Here is a 21,418-nt window from a genome sequence, read left to right as displayed (position 1 = left end):
CTGTTCTTGCTGTGTGTGAGCAGATGGGGCTGTGAGTGGGTCACTGTTGTGTTGTCCCCAGGCCACCCTGGCTGCTGGCAGCATGATGCAGGCCCACGGGGATTTCGATGTCGCCCTCTCCAAGTACAAGGTGGTGGCCAGCAGTGTTCCTGAGAGCCCCCCACTCTGGAACAACATTGGCATGTGCTTCTTTGGCAAGAAGAAATACGTGGCAGTAAGTATCCAGTTCCCATTTTCACTCCCATCTGCATCCAGTTTCATGCAAGCACAAGATTCCTGTCATGTGGTGTGGGGACCCAGGACATCGCTCTGGCTGCCCTGGGTGATCCCAGACCCTGTCAGGGGCTCAGAGACCTTGGCACAGAGTCAAACACACCTGTGCCTTGGATTTTAGCCCATGGAAACAATTACCAACTTTGTGTGAGGATTTACAAGCCACAAGAGTTTGAGTAGAATGATAGTGAATTTGTCACAGGGTGAAAAAGGAAAATTTGTCACAGGGTGAAAAAGGTTCAAGAAGCAAGATGGAGGAATCTGGGCATGTCCTGTCCTTCTTCTTGTCCTCCATCTTCTGCTGGGATGGTGACACTTTTGGATCGGTTTAATAAAGACAGACTGTCTAACATAGGTGATGGGTATTGGAAAATTATTGTAAATAAAGTACAGGTAATTCTTAGTATAAAAAGTTAACACCACCTGTGTTAACCTTTTATACTAAGAACTACCTGTACTTAGTACCACACCTGTGTCACAACCTGCCCTGCCACAACCTGACCTGCTGGACAGATCTCAGCAGATTCTTTCTTTCTCAGAGAAAATAAACAACCGTGAAAAGCAGAACAGACAAATCTTGACTTCTTTGGTCACAGGGCTGGGAAAAAAAGACTTTCTAATACCTTGTTGTCATCTCAACCACAGAAACCTGGGAATGTGGGGGCTGTTCTAGCACATTTATCCCTTTTTTCCCAAGGCTGTCAGCTGCCTGAAGAGGGCAAACTACCTGGCTCCCTTTGACTGGAAGATCCTGTACAACCTGGGCTTGGTGCACCTCACAATGCAGCAATATGCCTCAGCCTTCCACTTCCTCAGTGCTGCCATCAACTTCCAGCCCAAGATGGCAGAGCTCTACATGCTCCTGGCAGGTATGGGATGCTCCCTGTGCATCCCTCTTGGGAACACCACAGCACAGACAGGAGGTGTGGGGTGAAGTAAAGAAACATGCCATAAAGGCTTTACTGAGGAGCTGATGCCCAGTCTCTTCTCTCTGGGGAAATAGAAGGGAAAAGTGCAGTCAGATCCAGATTAAACATTGGAAAAGACTTGACACATGTGAGACTGGGGTTGGGATGCCTGAGGAGTGGGTGTGGGTTTCCAGCACTGTATATTCTTGGGATGAAATGAGATAAACATGTCAGAAGTGACATTGTGTGGTTAGATGGGATATTGGGAAGAAATCCTTCCCTGGCACAGGGTGCCCAGGGCACCTGGGGCTGCCCCTGGATCCCTGGAAGTGTCCAAGACAGGTTGGGCAGGACTTGAAACAACCTGGGCTAGTGAGAGGTGTCCCTGTCCATAGCAGGGTTGAGACTGGATGAGCTTTAAGGTCCCTTCCAACCCATCCAGTAGGGCTAATCCTGGCAGCAGTCCTGACAACCCTGCTGTGACACCCATTTTATGACATTCACAATTGTCCTAAAAACCAGCTGCTTGTGAAACATCTCCTCCTGTGTGTATGTTTTGCTTTGGTGCAGTTGCTCTGACCAACCTTGAAGACATTGAGAATGCCAAATGTTCCTATGAGCAGGCTGTGGCCTTGGACAAGTAAGTTTTGTCAGAGCTGTCACTGGTTTGGGTTTCCTTTGCCTCCCTGCACCCCATTTCCTTTGCCTCTCACTCTATCTCAACCCTAAATGGTTTGTAGTTGGGAAATACCTTTATTCTTGTAGCTGTGACAGTGTTATAAATTTTTTTTTCTTTTTAATTTAAGTCAGCTGTGAAAAATGAGAGAGGATTTAATTTCAGAGCAACCCAGAGCTGTTTTTTGTTTTGCTGTTTGGGCAGTGAATCAGTGGTGGTGACTTTGGATGCCAGTCCTCCTTTTGGTATATTTATACACAGTGGAGCAGATTGAATAGAAGAAAACATATTTTTTTAACCCAAAGTTTGAGCACGGTGCAGAGCAGTGAGATGTCTGGGGTAAGGCCTGATCTGAATTGGGCAGAGGGAAGATTTTAGCTGGGAAAATGTGCAAGAAGTTTGTATAAAGCAAGTTAAATGACAGCTCCTTCATTAAGAACATCTGTGTTTGCAGTCTAAGTCTTAAAATCAGAGCACTTGATTTCAGACATGTTAAGCTGAACCTCAGAGTATGTCATCATTTCAGGCACAAAACCAAAATTACCTCATATTTATTAATAGTTTTGTTTCTCTCCCCAGTTTACTGTGAATATTTGCACACTTAGACCTACCAGCACTCCAGAGTCTGTCTGCAGGGGCCACACATGGTGGGAGATGGGACACCAGGGATAAATTCCTCCCTGTGAGGGTGGGCAGGCCCTGGCACAGGGTGCCCAGCGCAGCTGGGGCTGCCCCTGCATCCCTGGCAATACCCAAGGCCAGGCTGGACAGGGCTTGGAGCAGCCTGGGACAGTGGGAGGTGCCCCTGCCCATGGCACAGGGTGGCACTGGATGGGCTTTAAGGTCCTTTCCCACCCAAACCATTCCATGATTCTGTTCCTAATAATCTTTCCATGCAAAGCAAGGCAGGACAGGACCTTAAAGGCAGCTCAGACTCCTTAGTCAGGGCCTTGTGAGCAGTAAATGGGCTCTGCAGCTTTGCCCAGGTATTTGGCACTTGGGTGATGCTCCAGCTCTATGGTCTGACCAGGAAAATAAACCCTCATCAAAGCAAAAATGAATTCCCACTGCCAGGGCCTGCTGGGGGGAACATCCAGACTGTGAGGCTGAATCTGTGTCCCCACAAGTTTCCCTTGCTGGTGTGTTCTGAGCTGATGGGGATGAATGAAGGTGGTTGGTTTCCATCACCAGGAATGCTTTTGTAGTGGCCTAGGTGCCATGCTTGGGTCTGGAGTGGAACTAACTTGGAAAACTCTTTAGAAAAATGTGTTCCACTCCTGGTTCTGGCTGGTAACTGTCCTTTCTGTGGGTATTCAGCTATTGATTTTTCTCTGACTGTCATATTGCTTCTCAGCTCTTGAAGGTGGTGAAATAGCTCCATCAGGTTCAATTAATTTTAAAACTGGCTGTTCTCAGGACTGTCTGATCTCCTCAGTGTTTTGGCAGAGACAGGGAGGAGGGCTTATTCTGTGGTGGGCTCAGCATTCCAGTTTCCTGGTTAAAGGAGAAGCCATGGTTGTAAATGCAGTGAGGTTTCTTCCTTGCACTGGGATGGAGAATCACCAGGACTGGAGAGTCAGGGCCTGCAGGTTACACTTCATTTATTGCCCAGGATGGGCAGGATCCTTCCCTTCTGCATTGCTCCAGAATGGGGACCAAAAAGTGAAACAGCAAACATGCATTCACAAAACTCACTGCCAGTCCTGGTGGTATTTCAAAGTGCAAATCTACAAGACAGTGCCCACTGATTAACAACAGCTTTTAATGAACAGACATCCTGTCTGGTCAAGCAGGAGCTCTAGTGAATAAAGACACCATTAATCCATTAACACCAGCAAAAATTAATGGCAAAATAGAATTAAAACATATTTAAACCAAGGATATTCTTTATAAAACTTTTGCTGTATATGATTTATTTATTTATTTATTTATTTATTTTTGCCTCTGCCTTGGCCATGGATAGTTCCAGTTATCCCAGCCATGCTCCAGGAGAGGGCACCAGTATCTCACTCACATTTCTTGTCAACCCAGGGAGCATCAGAGCATCCCTGCCTGGCCTGGGTGCAGGGATGCTCCTGTGGGGTTCTCACAGGGAGCTGTGAGCAGGCAGAGCTGCTCCACCCACCCTGGCTGCTGAGTTTGCTGGGTCCCCAGGACGAGGTGAGAGATGAGGAATCTGACTCCATATTCTCAGAAAGCTGCTATTCTATTCTATTCTATTCTATTCTATTCTATTCTATTCTATTCTATTCTATTCTATTCTATTCTATTCTATTCTATTCTATTCTGCTATACTAAAACTATACTAAAGAAAGAGAGAGGATACATCAGAAGGTTTAACAAGAATGATAATGAAAAACTCGTGACTGACTCCTCAGAGGCCAACACAGCTGATTGGTCATTAAATTAAAACAATTCACATGAAACCAATCAAACACCCACCTGTAAACAATCTCCAGACCACATTCCAAAGCAGCAAAACAGGGAAAAGCAATCAGATAATTATTGTTTTCATTCTTTTCTGAGCCTTTTCAGCTTCCCAGGAGAATAAATCCTGGTGAAGGGATTTTTCAGAAAACATGACAGTGACACCTGGCTCTCCTGGGCAGCCCAGATGGAGAGGGTTAATGTATCCCAGTGAAGGAGATGGATTGTTTGGGAAGTGAGAGTGTGTGAGCAGTTCTGCCTTGTGAAATCTTCATTCAGGAAGGGGGCAGGAGTGTGCAGGTACCTGTGTTCACCTGTAGCAGTACCTGCAGCTGTGTGTGGTTTTGCTGGGGTAGGAGAGAGATGGGGTGAGGAAATGCAATGTAACCAGCACATTCTGTGCTCTGTCAGGGTATAAAACCCAGGAGCAGGGCTCTGTTGTGCTGCCTGCCCCACGATGAGCTGCTCTCCTGCAGACTGGGAGAGTCTGAGGTAAATCAGGGAAACATCATCTGTCTCAGTATGAAAAAGCCCCATCACTGGTGGGGCTGGGAGACAGAGAGTGCCAGGATTGCCCCCAGAGCTGGCTGTTGCAGAGGGGGAGGCAGTGATGGGGGGTTTCTGTTGGCACTGACACCTGGGGCCTTTGCAGAGCCCAGCACTGGGTCTGTCATTGGGCAGGAGGGTTCAGCCATGCTCCCAAAGCACTTTGCCAGACAGGTGTGTCCAGCTTTGCTCAGGCACACCTCAGCATTACTGCAGCCAGGATAAATATTCCCTCAGGAAATGTGATGCATCCCATGTGTCTGCTGCAGGTGCAACCCCCTCATCAACCTGAACTACGCTGTCCTGCTCTACAACCAGGGCGACAAGGAGGGGGCCCTGAGCCAGTTCCAGGAGATGGAGAGGAAGGTCACCGTGGCCAGGGAGAGCAGCACACCTGACTTCGACCCTGAGGTTTGTGCCTGGGCTCAGGAGCCACCCCAGGGCTGGCAGCAGATGAGGAGGAGGAGGTTTGACTTTGAGTCCAGTTATTAGGAGGAAATTGTGCTTGTGAGATTTCCCAGGCAGAGCGAGCGCCTGCTGAGAGCTGCTCGCTTCCTTTCTGCTCTTTGAAGCCCAGTTCTTCAATCAATACACAGCAAGACAAGATTCCCTCTTAATTAAGGCGCTGAATTAGTGGAGATGTTTCCCCCAAGCACCAAACTGTAGCCAGCTCTCCACAGATCTTTTCTTGTAGGTTTTTTTTTTGATGGAGTTGTTGAGCTTATTGTTCTCTGAAGTGTCCCTGCTTACAGTGCTCTTCTCTTTCTGTTTCTTGAGAAGATGGTGGAGATGGCCCAGAAGATGGGAGCTGCCCTGCAGGTTGGGGAGAGCCTGGTGTGGACCAAGCCTTCTAAAGAGTCCAAATCCAAGCAGAAAGCTGCTGGGTCAGGCAAGTCCAGCTCTCAGCAGCCTTTGGGCTCCAACCAGGCCCTGGGTCAAGCCATGTCCTCTGCTGCAGGGTATGGGAAAACCATGCAGCTCCCCCCAGGTATGTCTGCTCTGCTGTTCTTTCAAGTTTAGATGTGGGAGAGAAGAAAATAAATCTCTCTTCCCTTTGGAAGAGTTACAGCACCTGTGTGGGAGGGGATTGAGTGCTCACACAGCAGTGAGGGCAATATTTGGTGATAACTTTCCCAGATTTCTGAGTTCAGGAAGATGCTCTGTGTAGTGTATTTCACTCTCCTGCTTTTGCAGGGATGTGGGAGGCTGGGAAAGTTTCCCTTCCTGTCTGAGCCACAATGGGCAAGATTCCATTAGCATGAGGTTGTGATCTTGCTCTGGGAAGGAAGCAGTTTCAGCAGCCAGACCTCTTGCCTTTCTTTGCAAGAGCCCAGGAGCTGCTATGCACAGACTACTGCAGAGAAGGGAGAAGATGGATTTTTACAATTTTCCAAAGTACTTTCATCCTTTCTCTGACAATGATACTTGCAGCTGGATTGCTCCAGAGCTGCCCATCCTTGCAGGTGTTGCTGAATTTAGTGGGACTGAGGGTTCTCAGGAGGTGCTGTGAGCCTTTGGAAGCTCAGCCCATCACTGCCTGTGCTGGAACTGGGTGGGAGCATCTCCTGAGCCATTCCAAGGCTCACCTCCTCTCACCCCTCAGCTTCCAAGGAGGAATGCACTGGGGATGTTGCTCATTGTGCTGATTTTCTGTCACTCTCAGTCTTGTTGCCTGTGGGCTGAACCAGGAGAGTGGTTGTGTAATCCAGGCCTCTTTCTTTGGCATCCCCAAGGACCTGTCCCATTTCTCACACATGGAATAAACTTTCCATGCAGGGAAGACTTAGCCAGAAAATCTGAAAAATAAAACACACCAAGGGTTTAGGGTGTACCTGAAGGACTTCATCATCCAGATCAGAGAAGGGAGCTGGTTCATAACATCAGTTGGCACCCTAAATGTAAATGTAGAAACAATTTGTGTCCTGTTGTGATTTAATTCTGTAAGTAGCTGCTTTAGCTGCCTGGAAAGTCTCCCCATATTTGCTAAAGCTGTGAAGTGAAAACAACACTTTGCAGCTTGAGCATAAACCAGCTTCAGTGGAAATGGAAGTGGCACTTCCCTGTGAGGGGGTGAGGCCCTGGCACAGGGTGCCCACAGCAGCTGGAGCTGCCCCTGGATCCCTGGCAGTGCCCAAGGCCAGGCTGGACAGGGCTGGGAGCAATCTGGGATAGTTGGAGCTGTCCCTGCCCATGGCAGGAGGTGGAATGAGATGATCTTGAAGGTCCTTCTCAACCCAAACCATTCTGAGATTCATTATTCTAGAAAATGTTTTTCCTTCCAGGGCATGAGTTAATTCCTACATTTGTACTGAATTCTGACTGTACCTGAGCTTCCTTTCAGCAGGATTTCAGGCACTGTCAAGTCTGGATAACTCAGTGTCAATAAACCACTGGTAGGCAGAAGGAATCTGAGGGTAAATAAAAGCTGTGATTGTTTTGCACCTCTGCTGCTGAGAAGGACATAAAGAGCAGACATAGGCACAGAGTAACTTTAACTGTGTTTTCTCCCCAGGTGCTGCAACACCAGCTCTGCCAAAGAAGCCTCCCTCCCTGCCTCTGGAGCCAGAACAGGAGCAGCACTCAGAAACGAGCCCTGAGGAGAACCCAGCTCCCACAGGGGACGAGGAGCAGGGCAAGGAGAAGCACCAGAGCCAGGAGGCAGCAGAGTAGGGCAGCTCTGGGCAGCACAGGCAGTGCAGGAGCCTCTCCAGGGCTGCCTGGGACTGGGGAAAGGGCCCTGCCCCACCCTGCCCCATGGTGGCTTCTCCCCACTGCCTGTCAGTCTGGATGGAGCTGTTTCCTGTCAGTGATTTCAGCTTGTGGCTCTGCCTTGTTCCAAGGAGTCACTGCAGTGACCAGAGGTGTGTGTAGCTACTCTTAGTGCAGTCACCACTCACCACCCAGCTCTCCCCAGGCTGGGTGTGAGTCCTCCAGAAGGACCCTTAGCAAAGCCAGCAGTAGTGATTTAGGATCCTGGGTGGTGAGGAGAATCAAACCCTCCCAGTGGCTGAGCTGGTGAGCAGCTTTGCATAAAGAACCAGTAAACTGAAGCTTCAGGGCTCTGTGTTTGCTGGTGAAGCTCCCCAGCTGTTTGACACTTTATTTCCTGCTGTTAGTTCTGCACTCTTGGACTGTGTCCCTCCCTAATTGTCAGCCCAGGAGAGGAAGGTTACTCATGGGAACATCCTGGAGGCAGCAGTGTCCAGGCAGCATGAGCAGGGCTCTGGGTACATCCCAGCCTTCAGCTGGGCTTGGTGGTTTGTTGCTCTTATCCAAAAGGCATTGATGCATCTTCAGAGCCCAGCCAGGAGCTGGAGTGCTCCCCTGTTCCCTGGAGAACACTGAAAGAGTAGAACCCCTCACTTTCCCCTGGGTTCTGATAGCCCAAACTGACTGCTTATCTTAAATGTGGCTTTTTGTTCCTCTCAGGTGCCCTTTCTGCTGGGTTTTGTGTCAGTTCAGCCCCAGGGCAGCACTTCTGTAAGGATTCCCTCCTGCCAGGAGTTAAACAGAATTTTTTTGCAGAGCATTGGCAATTTGAAACAAACCAGACAAGACACAGTGTCAGGCAGGTACAGTGCAGAGATTTTTATTCACATTTAACTTCTTACACTGAAAGTCCCTGCAGCCTAACAGAGTGCCTGGGAAGAAGAGGTGAGGATTGAAGAACAGGGGTGGGCAGGGGCTCCGAATTCTTCATTTCAGCCCCAAAACTTGAATTCAAGGCAGATTTTTGTCCTATGATGCTTTGATGGGATAAGTGTCACACAGGGAGCACATACTGCACTTGGAGGTACTGTGAAGGGATTTATTTTAAATATATATTTTGTGAAAAGCTTATGGAACAGTGAACCAATTCTTCTATGAAATGAAGCAGTAACACCTTCTTTTTTCCTGGGAACTTCATGTCTAGGGGAGCATTTTTAAATATGTAATTCCAGTTGGATAATAAATAGAGCTGCAGTTGCTGTCCTGTCCCCTCTCCTCCCCTGGGCATGGTGATGGTGGCATTTGCATGCAGTGAATTTCTGGGATCATTCTGGAGAGCATTTTTGTGCTAATGGTAATGAGGCTGGACTGCCCTTTCAGCTGGAATTGGGCAAGGGACTCTTCAGCAGGACTGCACTGAGGCATTTAGGGATTTTGGAAATCACACCTTATGTTCCAAAACCTGTTTCTGGCATCAGCCATAATTCTAATCCCCTATTTTCTCCCCCTTAACTGGAAAGAATCATGAGCTTAATTTCGAGGGAAGCAGAAACCATCTGCTTTAGGACTTTTCTTCCCCTTTTTAGGGAAAGGTCTGTGATGAACAGGGTAAAGCAGAGCTCACAAGGTATTTTGCATCTTGGCTTCTGCACAGGAAACAAAAGTCATTCAAACATCAATGCCTGAGTGGCAAGACCTTTTTCCAGCCAAAAGTAATGATCTGTCTATCCAGCAACATGTGTTCAACCCAAAAAAATGTGGTGTTGAGGTCCCTGAGGCAACTGGATGCTGATTTATGCTACAGGCAGTATTAGTGGCTACATGCTGTGCTCCTGTGCTTAGTTGTGACTGAGCAAGGTGGATGTGGGGGCCTTAAAGCTGTTGAGAATTTAGATTTCCCAGCTGGGGAGTGGGTTTCAGTTGGCAAAGCCTCTTCTGCAGAGACAGACTCGGTGCTGAATGAGGGAAAGCTTTGCTAAAATAATAAGCTCCACACAGAAATGCATTCAAAAAGAGCCCATGTTGTAACAAGTACTCCATCTGCCAAGACTTTTCTAGAAGAGAAAACCCAGTTCTGCTACAAGGAAAGCTTTACCACTCCCTCAAACCACACTGCTCCAAAAAATCTGTGTTTTTAATGGAAGACACAGGTGGGATTTGAGCCCAGTTTTACCCAGTCTGGACCAAGGGGAAGCTTTCCTGAGAAATTCACAGGGGAGGTTTCCAGGTTTTGTTTTCCATTGCCTCCCCTTGCATTTAAATGGGATAATTGCTGCCATCATTTGTGTTCCTCGGCTGCTGGGAGCTCTGCTGAGCACAGGCTGATGCCAGGCTGTTGGAACAGAGCTCCTGGCACAGCAGGGAATGGCCATGTGCTGCTTGCAACCTGCACCTCTCCTTTCCTGAGGGAACATCCTCCCACCAGAGCCTGGATCAGTGACTCCCTGAGAACCCTGCCTGGATCCAGCTGAGATACCAGAGTGAAAGAGGAGAACTTCATCCAACATCTCCAAGAGGTAAAACCAGCATTCCTGCCTCTGAAATCCAAGTTTTATTGCCAAGGTTACTCAGACCCAGTATTTTCCTCTGCTTTTCTCCTGTTCTGCCCAACACACTGATTTCCTTAGCCCAGGAATAGCAAGGCAGCAATTGTGTGACACAAATCTGTGCCAGGGCTGCTCTGGACAGATGGCACAGAGACAATAATGGCACAGAGACACTTGAGCTGTTCACTCACTCACAACCCTCAGCTTTCACCTAAGCTGCAAGCTCCAAAAGAACTCCCAACCAACAGTTTAGGATAACTGGAAATTGAGTTCTGTTGTACCATTTCACAGAACTGCCCCATTATTTAACTCTTTGCTCAGGACATGGTTGGAAAAGTCACCCTGTGGCACAAAACCCCTGATAATTCAGTGTATCATTACAGAATAAATAGTGAAAAAAGAACCCAAGCACAACTGCTGATGGTTTTCCACTGGGTTTTGGGATGGATTTAGTGCTCTGCTGCATCCCAGGCTTTGGATTCCAGTGGCTAATGAGTTGAGCTGAGCTCTAAAACATCCAGCACAAAGCAGTTAATGAGGTCTTTGCTAAAGGCTGAGGAAGAACATTTCAGCACCAGTTCTGTAAATGAACTTGGGAAGGGAGGTCAGACTTGACTGGATCTCACACATCCCAACAGGAGATACCCAGGAAACAAAAGAAAATCAAGTAATTCTGAGTAATGCTGAGAAACTCCCCTGGAGAGGAACAGAGGTAAAGAGCCTTTAAAGTGGCCAGAGTTGGGTTTGGGATTGGCTCTTCCATGGCACAGCCCCAAGGGCACAGGGAGAAGGAACGTGTCCTTTGAGATCTGCCAGGCCCCTGGGATTCACACCTCCAAATAATCCAGCACTTGACCCTCAGCAAGTGCCATACACAGAAAACATGGAAGAATGCTAATTTTGGATCATGGATAAGGCAAATAAACCCAAGCCAAGGTGGCTGCAGGAACACACAAGTGAAAATACCATGGAGAGCTGTCACAGTGCTGAGCTCTGCTGCTGCATCTCCAGCAGAATCTGTGTGAATAAATATTTCCATTGCAAACCCTGCTCCAGGAGTGAGGCTGGCTGAGGTTTGAGCCATCCATCACTGAGGATTTCAAGGTACAAGTAACACAGGAGAACAAACAGAATTTGTAGAGACAGAGGATGAGGGGGAACAAGGTCAGCTCAAGCCTGGTTTTGAAGCTTTGGTATTTCTGCAGCTGTTGAAGCAGCTTTTCTTTGTTGTCACTACTGTAGCTGTGCAGAGGTGTGAGACTGCAAGTCCAGGGGAAGCATTTCAGCAGCTCTGTCATTAATTTGGGAAGGCAGAAGGAAGTTAAGCACATCATGTTCACAGCATGTGAAACAAAGCAAAGGCTGCTGGGCCCCTCCATTCAATTCAGATTTATTACCATATAGATTGTTCCACAACTTAATCAGGGATCCCACTGGCACAGCTGATGAACAGGTCATGGTGGTTAAGGATTCTCTTTGGGAAGTGACTTTGGGTGCAGATGAGCTCCATGTGCCTGATAAAACAGATTTGGGTAGAGCAGCAGCCTGGCCATCCCCAGCTGCTGAGACTCCCCATGCCAGGTGTTCCCAGCACTCCCAGAATGGGCTGCAGCAGAAATGTTTACCTGTGAGGAGCAGCAGGAAGAAGGAGCTAACAATAACGATATTAATTGAGCTTTTTGGCCCAGATGATTCCTAAGGAGTAAGCTCCTTTTTAATGATTCTTTGCAGCAGTTACTGACTCAGATTATAAAAGCTAATTTTAGCCTCTCATGTTCCTGATCAGTGCAAGCACAGCTGACCCTGGCACAAGGTCTGTATGAGCAGTCACACGTTTTTAGGTGGCCCTAAGGAATGTCAGTCCCATCAGCCTCACATCCCTGGAAGTGTTTTAGCAAGAAAGAAGTGAAATCCAGCAGCAGGGCCATTGCTGGTGACAGCTTGTGTGTATTTAGTTTAGTTTTGTTTCCAGGTCCAGAATGCACAGTACAAGCCAAGGATCAGTTTCCAGCTGGCACATCCATGGCCTTTGGTGGCCCTAGGAGTGAGTGGAGTGCCAAAAGGCCCACCATCCCACCATTAGCAAAACTGCCTTGCTAATGGCCTTAGACCTCCAAGTGAGCCAAAAAGAGAGGATCTTTGCATTTATTTTCAGTTTTGGAAGACTAAAGCAGAACTCCTGTGCTACAGTTTATAAATTATAATAATAATAATAGTAGTAATAATCATCTTCATAAAAAAATCATCTGGGCAGAAATGCCTCAAGTCTTAGGAAGATCCTGCACCTGGATAAAATGCTGACACTGAAGGGAAGCTCAAGGTGGGCTGAGCTGCAGGAAAACACAGCACTGACTGTACTTGAGAACACTGCTCAGGGGGAAAGCTGAATGCACATGACAGACAGCATTGTGTGCTGAGTCAGTGCAAGTACAGCAGCTGCCAATTTGCATCCTTGCAGAGCAGCCAGGATGGCTTTTCCCAACAGAGAACACCACTGACAGCAGCCTGACAGTGTTATTGCAACAGATCACTCCACCCTGAGTGACACAGACTCTCCTCCCTCCATTCAGGTGCAAAGACTGACCTGGAACAACCTCTGCAAGCTCTGCTAAGGCACAGGCTTGCCCAGACAGGCTGATTGCACTTAACCCAGTTCTACTGAGAACTGGCTTGAGAGCTGTGCAAACACACTCCAGGTTCCTCAAGTGGCCAGAGACAAAACCATGCTGGTGCTCTGCAATTCTTAGTGTGTGACTGTGAAAAGGTAAAAAAATAGAAGCAAAGTATTTAACAAGGACACATGATTCTGCTTTTTTAATTTCACAGGCCAGAGCAAAGAAACTATCAGTGACCTAGTCAAAAAAATCCCAACATCAAACCCTAAAAAGGCCACCTCACTTCAGTCTTACCTGGAAAATGCTGTTGCAGCTTTTGAGCTTCCAGAGGGACCCTCCCTGATACATTAACCTTTCCTAATAGAGGGCAGGGAGACTGAAGAATTTGGCACAACCATTCTCAAACACCCAAAAATGAGTCTCCAGCACTCAAGAGCTTTTCTGTAACACACCATTAGCAGAGTACAGCAAACACAGGGAATGGTTTGGGGTTCCCTGGCAGGGAAACAGAGCTGTCCCCCAAACAGAAAACCTGATTATCTTCGCTCCTTGTTTCCTAAAAACTAAGCACAGGCTGCTCATGTGGAACACCCTTAGTCACAGATGTCCAGGATCACCTGTGCAGCCTGGAGTAGGTTCAGTCTGTGTCATTTGGGACCGTGGCTCCCTCTGGGGCTGGGCACACAGAGAGGTGATTGCACCAGGCAGTAACTCCATCCTCACCCCAAGGAAGGTTTGCAAAGTGCTGGGAGGAGATAACCCACAAGCCTTTTATTTTGAATTTACCAGAGAGGCAGGGCTGGGCACTGCTGTGCTCCCCCTGGGATCCAGGGGCAGGAAATTCTCCTGCTGCTGCACTTTGCAGCACTACCAGAAAAGATCCACACTGAGCTACGAGCAGCAAACTTTGCCAGCCAGGGATTTTGGTCTTTGTGTCCCTCCTCCTTAAGACAAAGCCAGTTTTCACATTAAATATTAAAACCTTTGCACCTGACCTGCACGTGAAGCGCTCGAGTCACTGCTGAGTGACTGGAATGTAGCTGACAGTTTATACCTGGAATTATTCTTTGGCTCTTTGACAGTTATACCCAGAAAACACACCACACCCTGCTTCTGTTCCTATACCACCACTGCTTCAAATGCCAATCCACGGCTCTCAGACACCGTGCAGTGCTGGAGAAGAAGGAGGCTCCTGGTTTGCTACTGAGGATACGCTTCAGAGTAGAGCAGTCCCTCGGCTGAGATGGCGTCCCCCAGCCCCACGGTCCGCACGGGATCCTTGCACACCAGCACAGGGGTGAAGTGGAAGGAGATGCCTTCCCTGTGCCACTGCACCACGGGCTCGTCTGGATTGAGGGAGATTTTGGATGGTGCCTCCGTGTGGGAGGTGACGAACTCTAGGGGAGCTTTGAGGAAGACCTTGGTGGTGTCGATGGTGTCGGTGGCACAGGCCTGGGTGCCCGCAGCCCTGGCCCCAGCTGCCACTGCTGCTGCCTGGTTGCCCCAGTGGCCGTCCACGGTGACCAGGATGTGGTAGGCCAGCGTGTGGAAGTGGATGCGGGTCAGGTCCGAGGCCCGTTCCGCCGTCTTGCCGTGCTCCTTCAGGATCCAGAAGAGGATGTCACTGACCACCCCCACGTCGGGAATGCCGCTCCAGGAGGCCAGCGAGGCGTGGGGACCAGAGGCAGACTGGGTGAGGAACAGCAGCTCCTGCTCGTTCAGCCCGATGGAGTTGACCAGGGGAAAGACCTGCTAACAGAAACAGGGCCAGCACGTTTGCCTTCAGGAACAGAGTCACACCTGGGACTCCTTGCAGTGCCCTGTTGCTGGCTCAGCAGAAGCAGCACCCAGCTTCCCAGTCACTGCACTTCCACGAGTTGGCAAGAATTACTTAGCCAAGAAAACATTCCATTTGGTGCAATTAATTTTCCAGAGAGTAAAGAATAACAACACATCAGCTCCACATAAAACATAACACTGAGATCAGAGCTGTGTCAAGCCAAACAAGGAACCACCAGGAAAGAAAGTCAATTTCTTTGCAGAATTTCAAATTATAAACTCAGCTCAAATTCATTCCTCGGTTCATCTTCCAATGTATAGTCCAAATGTTGAGTTTTGATTTCTATATTCATGCACTGTGATACTGAAGTGAAAAGAGCACATCCTTTCATTTTCCTTACCTGATGCACAATGTTGCTCATAAAATCCTGATCAGTCATACTGGCCAGCTCCAGGTGTATGGGAATGTCAGTTGGGATATCAGAGATGGAGGCCACAGCCTACAGGAAAAAGGAAAAAACAACCTTAGAAGACATATTTATTAAGAAGAAGAAAAAGGGTTGTGACTCAAGATACACATCCTTTAATCTCCCTGTGTGTGGATATAAACAATTCAATGGGATGTCTGACCTGTGTATGTACTGCTAAGGAGAGGAAATAAAACAACTTCTAGTTTGCAGAATCCCAGGGCAGGAAAACTATCTAGCCTTAATGTCTAGATAGTTTTCTAGATAAGTCTAGATATGCTGGAGCATATCTAGCCTTAATATGCTCCAGCTCAGAATCTTTCTAATGGATTAATTCCAAGAACCTCACAAATCTGAAGCAGCTGCAGAGGAGCTGATCCCAGAACGTGAAAAATGCCAAAGCCTTGCATCAGGACAAGCCCTCAGCTGTAAAACAGGTGGCACAACACAGGTGCTCTTTAAGGAATGCAGGTGTTGATTATAACCTGGACCATCTGTGTCCAGCACAGAAAAAGCCTGGTTTAGCTGCTAGATAAGCCCAGTAACCACATCAACACCCTCCAGCCAGGTAACCAGCCTTTCTTTTCCCTAGACGAGCCACAGAATCCAAGAAGAGACAGTGTTACATGGTTAGACTTCAGCCATTCCTGCAGCTCCCACTCTCCTTTTGGCAGTCAGTACTGGGATCTGTGGGAGCTCTGAAGGCACAGCCTTCCTACACCTTCAAACCTGGGGAAACAAAAAACACCCGCAGGGGAACTGACGGAAATCCAGGGATTCAGTATCTCACCTCCATGAGTCGCCTCTGTCTCATCTCCTTGCTCTGCCCTTCCATCATGTGAAGTCCTGAAAGCACCACCAGGTCAGGCTGGAACTCATCCAGGCTGGACACAAACACCTCCAGCATGTTCAGGGCGCCGTTGGACAGATCGTGCGAGAAGATGAAGCGGTTGGCAGCGGGTGCCCTCACCCGGCCCCACTGCTCACCTGGGGTGGGCAAACAGCACCAAGTGTGTGTGAACTGCTTTGTTCCTGGGCAAAATCACAAATTCAATGGGTTCCATCAGCAGCAAGAAAAGCCATTTTAGCTTTTAGAGCTGTTTTAACCTTCATTACGTGAAGGTTACCCTGAATTTCATCAGCAGTTACCAGCAATTCATTACCCTGAGTTTCATCAGATTTAACGTGGTTAAATCTCTGTTTTCAGGGAGCATTGTAGTGTTTATGAAGGTTCAGAATGACACCCCTCAGGCTGTGCACCAATCTTAGTGATGTTCAGGGGTACCACTGAACACCTGCTCCGTTGTACCTGCTTGATATTCCAAGATAAGATGGAATTCATCTCTTTCCTGCATGGATTCAGGTGGTACAACCACATTGTCATCAAGTAGTTCATGGAGTTTGGGACCAACTGGGCCACAAAGGAGGATCTAGAAAACAAGGAAAAACAGAGTTTCCCTTGCCATGTCCCTTGCCAAAATTTAAGCATCACCTACACAACTGATTTTAAAAAGTTAATAATTCAATTTTTAAAAATCAGCTTGGAAGTCCAACCATATATTCCACCAGCAGAACCTAAGAAATAACTGCAAAATCCCCAAAATCTACATAGAAGTAACATGAGACAAGCAAATTAAAGAACTCAAGCAAATGGCATGAGATGTCTGGAACATGTGTGTACCTTCAGGTCTGGGTTTGTTGCAAGCTTCTGCCCGATGAGAGCAGCATTTCCTCCCACGTAAAGCTGTAAAACAAACAGAGCTGGGTGTGGGCATCCCCTTGCTTTGGGACCTTTAAACACATTTAGGCCTCAGCACAGGCTGGAGATTTTGGCTTTTTAGAACAAGGTTCAGCAGTACCCAAGTACTAAAGGTTGTTGGGGCTGAAGGCAAAATGATCTTACAATTCTCTCCACAAGCTGAGCATTCTTTATTTTTAATCTAAATATTCACCTTCAGGTAATAGCCATGTAGAAATCAATTAATCCCCAACACTGACAGCACTGTAAAAACCGACTCATTCAGCACATAAACAGCCCTTGCTCCTGTGCAACCTCTCTGTGGCTAAAGCCCTGTGGGTTTTTAGCAAGGCTGACAAGGAATCATTTAAATCTGCAGCAATTCCTCCTCCAGTTTGAGGCTCAGTTTAAACCTGGTGCCTGTGCCCATGTGAAAGGAACTGTGGAAGTTTCTTCAGTAGTAAAGGTCAAACTTTCCAGTTAAACTCTGATTTGAGCTTGAAAAGCAGTGAATATGGGTTGTCCTGAGGGTCACAGGTGCTCAGAGGAAGCCATGGAGAAGATCCAAGGGCTGCTCTGGAGCCAGGCTGGGAGAGCTGGGGGTGCTCACCTGGACAAGAGAAGGCTCCAGGGAGAGCTCAGAGCCCCTGCCAGGGCCTGAAAGGGCTCCAGGAGAGCTGGAGAGGGACTGGGGACACGGGATGGAGGGACAGGACACAGGGAGTGGCTCCCACTGCCAGAGGGCAGGGATGGATGGGATATTGGGAAGGAATTCTTTCCTGTGAGGGTGGGTAGGCCCTGGCACAGGGTGCCCAGAGCAGCTGTGGCTGCCCCTGGATCCCAAGGTGAGGTTGGACAGGGCTTGGAGCACCCTGGGCTCTAGTGGAAGGTGTCCCTGCCCATGTGTGGCACTGGATGGGCTTTGAGTTCCCTTCCAACCCAAACCACTCCTGGCTTCTCTCACAGAAAACAGGCCATACAGCTAAAAATCAGGCAACTCCTCACACTCCCAGCCTCTTTTACATTCTCAGCCCCATGTGGCTCCCAAGAGACATCTCTGACATTTCAGTTTGGGAATGTCAGCAGGGGAGAAACCATTGAACCCCCCCCTCATTTACAGCGGGGACAGAATCCCAGGAAAAACCATGAACACAACTCCAGCTACACCACAAGCTTCTTCCTCAATGATTTGCTCTCCAGAGGGAGAATGAAGGCCAGCAGTGCCAAGGCAGTCAGGAAGAGGATTCCCAAGGATCCCCAGGATTCCCTGGCTGCAGACCCACCTGAGCTGCGGGGTGCTCCGAGGCTGCGCGCGCAATGTCCTGGAAGGCCTCGGCGTCGCTGAAGAAGCGCTCGGCAGCCGCCCCTCTCTCCATGAAATGGGCAAAAGCCTCCTTCAGGTCCTGCCCAGAGTTCAGCACTGCATGGTCCTTCCCATCACTGGGCTCCAGCCCCAGAGCCTCCAGCAGCTTCACCCCAGACAGAACCACGTCCACGCAGGCGTTGACGCTGGGAGAGAGAAAGAAAGAACAGGCGTCCTGGGAAAAGCAGCCAGACCTCAGGGCACCTGGCAGGGCAGGGAGGTCACATCCCTGACTCTGCAGGGGGAGAAGAACCAGCCAAAGGGAAAAAAGGCACAGCAATTTCCTGAAATTCTCTCCTAAAGCTTTTCCTGCCTGACTGGCTTTTACTGTGCTCAGGGAGGGATTTCTAACTTTCTGCTCCATGAAAACAAGGAAAGCTGTGTGCTCCAAAGGTGGTTGAGTATGTTACAACACAGGTTCTACTTCATTTCCTGCCTTGGGCTTGCTTAAAAACAACAGGAATAGTAACAGTGGCATTTTAAATTCTTAAAAGCTTCTAATACCCATGTATTTTGGGTTTAAAATGTGCATGTGATTCACAACTGCATGTTAGAAACAAAACTGAAAGCGTTTAAGTCAGCTAGATCTGCCTCTGGAGTTTCAACTACTGCTAATAACAGCCAACCCACACACAACTCCCCACACAGGCTGGCTCTGTTTAGAGAAAGTCAAGAGAGCAATTTGTCAGTTGAAATATTTGAAAATGAGTTTCCAAAGGATCATCCCAACCTTACAGAAACAGCATGCTGTGGAAACAGGGGAAAAATCCTGCAATTGTAAGGGAGGGATAAGAACTGTTTCAGTAGATGCAGTTTTTTTTGGAAAGTCTAACTTCCAGTCCCCATGTCTCATTGATTCAATCACAGTCTAATTCAGACTACAGGACAGGAAGGAGACTTAGTGGCAGGAACCAGAACCCCAGAAGACAATTTAGAAACACTTGCCCTTGTCTCACTCTGTGGTTTCAGAGCAATAACAACAAATAGGAAATACTTCCTGAGATAACCCCAGCAACTGCACAGAGATGCAATTGAAACACCTTCTGTAGCTGCTGTGAAGTGCCATTTCTGTTCCTGTGGCCCACATTTCCCTGACAGGGAGCCAAAACATCAATCAAACTAGTGCAGGATGCCCAAGTTTCTCCACATGTCCCCCCAGGACACTCCAAGGGCCAGTTCCTGCTCCCTGGCAGTGAGGAGTGCTCAGCACTCAGCATTCCCTGGCAGTGACCTCCCAGGAGTCACATTAGGGCTGCATCACACAAAATAAAGGACATGAAAAACCCTGAGGCTTTCCATTCCACAAGGTAACCAACCCAGAAATCCTCTGGATGTGCATCACCTGCTACACCAAGGACACAGAAATTCCCAAGCATCGCAGAGAAAAGAAACCCTAAATTCAAGCAGCATTTTAGCCCCAAATTTATGTTTTAATGAATCACTACAGATCCAAGGGGATAACACTAAGTCATATTCCTCTGCTAACACAGAGCCACACAGCCATGGACATGGATAACTCCTTCCAGCATCCAAAGAATGATTCTTCCAGTCACAGTCAAGTTACCTGCCATGTCCATATATTTAAAAGAAAGTGAGTCAAGCGCTAAATATAAGATCAATGTGACATTCCTGAACTTTCCCCTTGTTCTCTTCCTACTTTAAAAAGAGAAAGGGTGTTGAATTTCCCTGAGCTCAACATCCATTGCCTTCCCTGTCCCTTCCCTCCTTATCTCTCTCCAGCTGTGTCTGGACTCAGTTACCTCTCTCCAAAGAAAGGAGTAAAGCCTTTCTCCACTTTATAACTTGTCTCTGGTACCTATTTATTGCCAGCCTGTGCTGGCTGGACCAGCAGCTCCAACTGACCTGAACCTCAGACTGTACACAAAGTTGTTTTAGAGACAATCAAGCTAGGAATAGGGCTCCAAGAGGGCCAGAGCCCAGCTTAAATCCCCACTACAGGAGTGTTCAGCATCATTGATCCCCTCAGCCAACATCCAACTCCGACTGAGCAGCACTGCCAGAGGTGCTGCACTCACATCCAGTTCTTTTTCATGGAATCACAGAATGGTTTGGGTGGGAAGGGACCTTCAAGGTCATCTGGCTCCATCCCCTGCCATGGGCAGGGACACCTTCCACTATCCCAGGCTGCTCCAAGCCCCCTTCACCTTGGGCACTGCCAGGGATGCAGGGGCAGCCACAGCTGCTCTGGGCACCCTGTGCCAGGGCCTCACCACCTCACAGGGAAGAATTCCTTCCCAATATCCCATCCATCCCTGCCCAATGGCAGTGGGAAGCCATTCCCTGTGTGCTGTCCCTCCATCCCTTGTCCCCAGTCCCTCCCCAGCTCTCCTGGAGCCCTTTCAGGCCCTGCCAGGGGCTCTGAGGTTTCCCTGGAGCTTCTCCTGTCCAGGTGAGCACCCCCAACTTTCCCAGCCTGACTCCCCAGCAGAGGGGCTCCTCAGAGCATTTCCATGGTCTCCTCTAAATTTGCTCCAGCAACTCCATATCCTGATGTTGGGGAGCCCAGAGCTGGAAGCAGCTCTGCAGGTGCGGTGTCACCTGGGCGGCACAGACAGATCCCAGGTACGGGATCCATCCCCCTGCCCGCCGGGGCCGCAGCACATCCGTACCCGCACATTCCGTACCCGCACACGTGGGCACCGGGACGCGCATCCCGGCCCAGGCGCGCTCCCGCCCCGCCGCCAGGGGCGCTCCCCGCGCGCTCCCGCACCTACCCGACGGCGACGCGCGCCCAGCCGCGCGCGGGGCGGACAATGGCCGCCTGCCAGGCCGCCACCGTGCGCGCCTCCAGCGAGCGGGCGCGGCGCAGCGTCCCCAGCAGCGAGGCCGAGAGCTGCCGCAGGGCCGCGGGGGGCAGCTCGGGGCCCAGCACGCACAGGTAGCCCAACGCCAGGGCCAGCAGGCCCACGCACACCGACCGCTGCCACATCGCGCCGGGCGCGCTCCGCTGCTCCTCCTCCTCCCCCGCCGCCGCGGCTGAGGCGGGGCGCCGCCGGCGGGGGCCTCGTTACGCCGCCTCCGTAGCGCCCCGCCCCCGCCGGCCGGCGGATGGCGTAAATCTGTTCGGGAATCCCGGCGCGCTGTCCCTTCTACGCAATCTGCGTGCGACTCGGCCGTGCGGTTGCGCTACTTGCGTAAATTAGTATGGGAATAGTGCCCCTCTCTGCGAAACTTGCGTGCGGCCGGTAATGCCGCTACGTCACCTGCGTAACTCGGTACGAGAATAGCATAGGCGGCAGCGGGCGGCGCGTTGTGAGGGGAGATGGCGGGACAGAGGCTCCCTCACGGCACTGCCGGGCCGAGCCCTCCGGAAACGGGCCGAGCTCTCAGGTAGCCGGGATGAGGAGCCC

General features: G+C 49.4%; 2 protein-coding genes across 6 annotated transcripts in view; one reads left to right on the top strand and one right to left on the bottom strand.

Annotated features, from left to right (window-relative positions):
* The window catches only part of BBS4 (Bardet-Biedl syndrome 4), a 35,765-nt gene extending 28,035 nt beyond the window's left edge, over positions 1-7,730 (top strand). For both annotated transcript variants that reach the window (XM_054272523.1, XM_054272522.1), the window contains 6 exons: positions 62-214; positions 971-1,142; positions 1,752-1,821; positions 5,100-5,241; positions 5,611-5,818; positions 7,343-7,730. In XM_054272523.1, the coding sequence (XP_054128498.1) occupies positions 62-214; positions 971-1,142; positions 1,752-1,821; positions 5,100-5,241; positions 5,611-5,818; positions 7,343-7,500 (903 nt within the window). In that variant the 3' untranslated portion in view covers positions 7,501-7,730. The remainder of the gene's footprint in view (positions 1-61; positions 215-970; positions 1,143-1,751; positions 1,822-5,099; positions 5,242-5,610; positions 5,819-7,342) is intronic.
* A 5,141-nt stretch (positions 7,731-12,871) lies between these two features.
* ADPGK (ADP dependent glucokinase) lies at positions 12,872-20,997 on the bottom strand. 4 transcript variants are annotated; one of them, XM_054272520.1, is made up of 7 exons: positions 20,783-20,997; positions 17,968-18,193; positions 16,628-16,690; positions 16,256-16,376; positions 15,737-15,933; positions 14,881-14,979; positions 12,872-14,452 (listed from the first exon to the last, which is right to left on the bottom strand). In XM_054272520.1, exons 1-7 carry the CDS (start codon positions 20,995-20,997, stop codon positions 13,901-13,903), a joined length of 1,473 nt encoding a protein of 490 aa, XP_054128495.1. In that variant the 3' UTR covers positions 12,872-13,900. The 4 variants fall into 4 exon arrangements, with proteins under 4 accessions (XP_054128495.1, XP_054128496.1, XP_054128493.1 ...); XM_054272521.1 differs by having other exon boundaries at positions 12,872-14,449; XM_054272518.1 differs by lacking the exon at positions 20,783-20,997 and having other exon boundaries at positions 17,968-18,835.
* Positions 20,998-21,418: the final 421 nt, after the last annotated feature.

This window comes from Melozone crissalis, unplaced genomic scaffold, assembly GCF_028551555.1.
Source record: "Melozone crissalis strain CALT ecotype California unplaced genomic scaffold, PUWL_Pcris_2 ptg000014l_1, whole genome shotgun sequence".
In the NCBI taxonomy this organism is placed as follows: Eukaryota; Metazoa; Chordata; class Aves; order Passeriformes; family Passerellidae; genus Melozone; species Melozone crissalis.
This window is presented reverse-complemented; position numbering and strand designations above follow the sequence as displayed.